This window comes from Temnothorax curvispinosus, unplaced genomic scaffold, assembly GCF_003070985.1.
Source record: "Temnothorax curvispinosus isolate PA1 unplaced genomic scaffold, ASM307098v1 QBEX01003560.1, whole genome shotgun sequence".
Classification (NCBI taxonomy): Eukaryota; Metazoa; Arthropoda; class Insecta; order Hymenoptera; family Formicidae; genus Temnothorax; species Temnothorax curvispinosus.
This window is the reverse complement of record NW_020213340.1, coordinates 1-6,135: the sequence shown is the minus strand read 5'-3', so window position 1 is coordinate 6,135 and position 6,135 is coordinate 1. Positions and strand designations below refer to the sequence as shown.

At 46.3% G+C, this 6,135-nt stretch overlaps 1 protein-coding gene across 1 annotated transcript; it reads left to right on the top strand.

The window, feature by feature from the left end:
* Nucleotides 1–567: 567 nt before the first annotated feature.
* LOC112452647 lies at nt 568–5,771 on the top strand (the record flags this gene model as incomplete). Its single annotated transcript, XM_025012965.1, has 4 exons — nt 568–3,322; nt 3,449–4,035; nt 4,107–4,905; nt 5,500–5,771. Coding segments are annotated over exons 1-4 (4,413 nt in total), but the record flags the coding sequence as incomplete, so codon positions are not given.
* Nucleotides 5,772–6,135: the final 364 nt, after the last annotated feature.

Here is a 6,135-nt window from a genome sequence, read left to right as displayed (position 1 = left end):
ACTATTATTTAATTCTTTATTGCGCATAAATTATATTGAAACGTGGATTGCCTCTAAGTAAGGTTGATGTCCGAAACGCGTGAACTGTACAAACGATTTTACAAATGACAAAGTGCCCGCCTTTTGCGGTACGCGCGACCGGTACGCATCGTGCTCGAATAATTGTACTCCTATCATTTAATAAACTTTTGTTACCAGCATTCGCATTGTACGTTCATTGGTACTAACAAATGGTCCTTCGAGTCGGATAGGGTGCACGTTCCGAAGCACGCGGTTGCGGTCGGCGAGGAGCCGCCGGTCTTAGCGCGCGCCGAAGTAACAAGGGTGTGCATTAAAAACGAGTGAACATTTAGTGCGTTCGGCAGACATTATAAACTTTCAAAAAGCTTCGAGAGCCTTCGAGAAACAGTCGTTAACCGAGAGACGTTTGGTCGACCTCGCTGAACTCCGAGTGTCAGTTCGAGTTCACGTGATCGTGTTTTCACCTCATCCTTTTCTCTTTCTGGCCCTCGTCGGGACAGAAGACAAGTATAATAGTCAGTTTGTCGTGCACGTACAACGAGGAAAATGAGCGTCGAAAATCTCCGCAAGCAAAGAAGCGGGTTAAAGGGAAAAATAACGAACATAAGAAACTTCATCATCAAGGCTGAGAAAGATGCGGAGAACGTGCTACCGGGAGAAATTACGGCCCGCCTTCAAGCGTTGGAGGACACGCATTCGAAATTCCAGGCTGTAGCGCAGAACCTCCTATTGCTGCTACCTGAGGAGGAATACCAGCAAAGAGATGAAGTGGAGGAAAGCGAGTTTGATGAGCGATACTTTTCGACCAAAGCCGCTCTGCTGCAGTTGGCGGAAAGGATCAAACCGCCGTCCACAGGCCCTTCCACAAGTGCATCGACTTCGAACAGTGATACAGGCGTGATGCAAGTTCTGGAGCAGCAGACAACGTTGATTCAGAGAATGGCCGAGCGGTCGGTTGAAAGCGACGGCAGTGCGTTGGCACGAATAATAGAACAGCAAAATCAATTACTAGAAAGATTAAGTACGCGATCTAACACGCCCGCACGAGAACCTCACGTAAAATTGCCAGTAATCCAGTTGCCGTCATTTGACAGAAATATGGAAGAGTGGAAGCGATACTCCGACACATTTAAAACGTTGATACACGACAGCGATCTGACCAATGTGCAGAAGCATCAATATTTGGTTGGTTCGTTGAGCGGCCAAGCCGCTAAAATAATCGAGTCGATAGACATTTCCGAGAACAATTACGCCATCGCTTGGGACTTGTTGAAAAAAAGATACGATGACGAGCGAGGCATTCGGAAGCGGCACATACAGTGTTTGTTCGAGCTACCATTGGTGAAACGAGAATCAGCCAGTGCGATCCAAGATTTAGTGGATCATATTCAAAAACATTTGCGAGTTTTACAAGCAATGGGACTCCCTACCGAGTCATGGGGAGATCTAATTATTTATTTGATCGAGAAGAATTTGGACAACGCGACAAGAAGACGTTGGGAGGAGCACATCGAGCAAAGGGACGGTGTGACGACAAGCGTGATGATCGAGTTTTTGCAGCGGCAATGTCAGCTGTTGCGGCGAGCGACTTCGGACAGCGAAAGCGTCAACAAGGCAAAGGACGACATTCGCGAGAAGGACAAAACGAGTAAGCAGCGATCGTTGAATTCAAAGGCACAAGGCAAGACGACACTGTCAACAATCACACAGGAGCGACGGTGTTACCTGTGCCAAGGCCAGCACCTTATTTATTCGTGCAAACTATTTCTGGGCTTACCCGTTGAGGATAGAATCCGGGAAATTAAGCGATTGAAACTTTGTCTCAATTGTCTCAGAAATGATCATTTTTCGAGAGATTGCAGGTCCGGTTCATGTCGAGAGTGTGGTGAGCGGCACAACACGCTATGCCACGTCGTGAAGCGGGCATCCTGTTCGTCAGCGGATTCGGCAGGTGGTTCGGCGGACCGTTCGAGGGAGTCATCCGGGACCACGCTGAGCTCTGTGGCGGACACGGAGATGGGAGCATCAACCAGTAACAACGAGTCATCGGGGAACATGTCGGTTCAACACGCCCGAGGCGAGCGTAAGCAAGTACTGATGTCAACGGCTATTGTAAATATCGAATCAAATAATAACGATAATCAATTGCGTGTATTATTGGATAGTGCGAGCGAAGTCAACTTTATCACTTTAGCAGCGTGTAATAGATTAAACATAAAATTAGAAAGCGTATGCGAATCCATAAACGGTCTAAATAATATGAGTTGCGCGATAAAATACGGTTGTCAAATTTCGATGAAATCGCGAATGTCGAAGTTCGAGTTGAGCCTTTGTTGTTTGGTTGTCCCGAAAATAACCAAAAATTTGCCTTCGTTTTCCATTAAGATATCAAAATTGTCGATTCCAGAAAATCTAAAATTGGCAGACCCGTTCTTTTACAATCCAGGTCATATTGACGCGCTCATAGGCGGAGAATTCTTCCTTCAATTGTTGGAAGCCGGTAAGATTGAACTCGGGAATAGTTTGCCGGCATTACAAAACACTAAGTTCGGTTGGATTGTGTCGGGCCCAGTACCACAACATTTGATCGCGAGTCGGACGACCAATCACCAACCTTCAAATAATCATGTATGTTTGGTTACGCAGCAAATATCATTAGACGATACTTTGCGGAAATTCTGGGAATTGGAAGAATACACCGATAACAACACAAGGTTGTCGAAGGAAGAACAGTACTGCGAGAATCATTTCGCAAACACAACAAAGCGAGACGCGTCCGGGCGGTTTGTCGTTCGACTACCTTTCCGCGAAAACAGGGCTCAGCTCGGACAATCGAGAGACATCGCGATGAAGCGTTTAATTTGTTTGGAACGGAAATTTCAACGGGAACCGGAATTATACAAATTGTATTCCGAGTTTATGCGGAAATATATCGATTTGAATCATATGTCTAAGGTCAACGGGGACGCTCGAATACCAAATCCAGTCTATTTGCCGCACCATGGCGTTCTTCGTGAATCGAGCACAACTACTAAGCTGCGAGTGGTATTCAATGCGTCCTCGAAGACCACCTCGGGCATTTCATTGAACGATACGTTGATGAAGGGACCGAATTTACAGGATAGCATAATTAACCTAATGTTGCGATTTCGTTTGCACGCCGTTGCGATCACGGCTGACTTGCGAAAAATGTATTGCCAGGTTTTAGTACACGAGGATGGCCGCGATTATCAGAGAATTCTATGGCGTTTTTCCCCGATTGATTCGGTAGATGACTATTGGTTGAATACCGTGACTTATGGTCAAACTAGCGCTTCGCATCAAGCCATTAGCTCCGTGCAATAGCAAGCCAAAGACGGGGCTAGCCGGTTTGAACTAGCATCGCGAATTCTACTAGAGGATTCTTATGTTGACGATATTATTACAGGAGCTGATAGCGAGCCCGAAGCTATTAAAGTAGTCTCACAATTGGAGAGTCTGTTACGCGAAGGGGGTTTTAAGACTCACAAATGGCGCTCAAATCGTGAGGGAGTTGTACCTGAGCCGCTTGCTGTCGATCGAGTCGAGGAGTCGTCGGTGTTGGAGATTGACGCAAGTGCCGTAAAGACATTGGGATTGGGTTGGCATCCCAAATCAGACATGTTTCAGTTTTCCATCGAGCCTATAACGAGTTCAGTTAAGACCAAGCGCGAGGTTTTGTCAATGATTTCTAAATTGTTCGATCCACTCAGATTGATCGGACCCATTTTGACTCGAGCTAAGTTGATCATGCAAGGGACTTGGTTAGCGAGTCTGGGTTGGGATGAGCCGTTGACGGACGATCTTCGTCAGGCATTGGAGGCTTATACGGAAGATTTACGAGAGGCACGCGTTGCACCGGTTAAAAGTAGGACTATCACGCTGCCTAGGCTCGAGCTATGCGGTGCTGTGGTGCTTGTACATTTGGTGCAAGGCGTTAAGAAGGCTCTCAAGATAAAGTTCGATGAGGAGCACGCATGGAGCGACTCTAAGATAGTACGGCGTGGATCGCCGGCGATCCATCGTGTCAGAAGTTATTTATATCGAATCGAACTGCTGAGATTTAGTCCATTCTTCCGTCGAGACATTGGCATCATGTGAACGGAAACGAGAACCCTGCGGATTTGATTTCGAGGGATACAAGCTTGAAAATTTTGAGGCAGAGCAAAATCTGGTGGGAGGGTCCCGATTGGTTGTCACGTTCCGATGATTGCGAGCTACGTAAGATGAAAACGCTGAGTCTTACCGAGGAAGACGAGAAAACCATTCGGGCAGAACGGGTTTCCAGTACGCGAGTCTTCGTGAGCGTTGGCATTTCAGATGACGTTGCGGAGTTCTTATTAAATAAATACTCTTTACTGTCAAGGATCGAACGCATTCTGGCTTGGATCGTTCGATTCGGCTTTAATGTTAGAAGGAATCGCGACAATCGTAGTTTGGATTGTCTGACAATTGACGAGATTCGCCGCGCGCATCAGTTATTGATTGTAGCGGTGCAGAGAGTTCATTTTTCCGAGGAAATGTCAAGCCTATTGTCGGGGAAACAAATTCGATCTAGTAGCAAATTGTTGTCGCTCAATCCGTTTGTGGATAAGAGAGGACTTCTCGGGGTGGGCGGCAGAATTCAAAACTCTCAAGTGGCCTTTGAGAAGAAACATCCAATCATTCTACCATCCGATAGTAGATTCACGAGGTTGTTGTTCGAAAAGGAACATCGTAGACTATTGCATATAGGTCCACAGGCATTGTTGTATTCTATTCGAGAAAAATATTGGCCTTTCAAAGGGAAAATCATCGCCAGAAAAATCACACATGATTGCATAACTTGTTTCCGCAACAAGCCGAAACCATTATCGCAGATCATGGGTCAGTTGCCCGCAGATCGAGTCACCCCGACTCGTCCATTTTTCGTAATTGGCGTAGATTTTGCCGGGCCTATTACTACATTGGTTAATCGAGGCCGCGGAAGAAAAACTAACAAGTCTTACATATCTTTATTTGTATGCTTCTCAACAAGGGCCGTCCATCTTGAGGCGGTCAGTGATCTTAGCACGGCTTCCTTTCTGGCAGCGCTTAGACGCTTTGTGGGACGTCGAGGTTGTCCGCAGCGCGTTTATTGTGACAACGCTACTAATTTTGTAGGATCCAAGAATGAGCTCCGTGAGATATATCGTCTACTTAAAAATGAGAAGCCAGATGTAAACGAGTTTTGCATTTCACACAACATAGAGTGGAAGTTTATCCCACCATCGTCACCCCACATGGGGGGGTTGTGGGAAGCTGGGGTAAAATCATGCAAATTTTATTTAAAACGCGTTATTGGAGAAAGTCTTCTGACGTTTGAAGAATTGGCTACCGTGTTGATACAAATTGAAGCATGTGTGAACTCGCGTCCGATTTGCCAGTTGCCGTCCACGGCAGACGATTTACAACCCCTAACACCGGGACATTTTTTAACAGGTGATTTAATGATCGCTCTTCCGGATGCTGACGTAACAGACATTCCTTTAAATCGACTCGATCGCTGGCAAGCGGTTCAGAGAATCGCGCAAGATTTTTGGAAGCGATGGAGCCGAGAATATTTGACGTCACTGCAAGGCAGAACGAAATGGACGTCCGAGCGAGACAATTTAGCCATTAACGATGTTGTCTTGATACAAGATAACAATGCGCCGCCATTAAGGTGGAAATTAGGAAAGGTAATCCAGGTTTACGAGGGTACCGACGAAAGGGTGCGTGTTGCGACCCTTAAAACTGCTAGTGGAATTTGTAAGCGTAGCGTAAACAAATTGTGTAGACTCCCGTTAACCGATGCGTTGCCTGCGATATCTGCAATCAAGCGTTAGGATTAATTGTTATTAATGGTGGGCGGGATGTATATGTATTTGTAATGATTAGTGCCGCACGGCCGCATCACGCGTGAGCCTCGAGTGTAAACTGTCGAACCTGGAAGGGGAGACACCCGAATCCGCGGTATACGAGACCGCGGCAGGCAGTCGCTCTAACAACCGCCAAGTATATCGATCGCTCGGAGTTTGCCCAGTCACTAACTATTATTTAATTCTTTATTGCGCATAAATTATATTGAAACGTGGA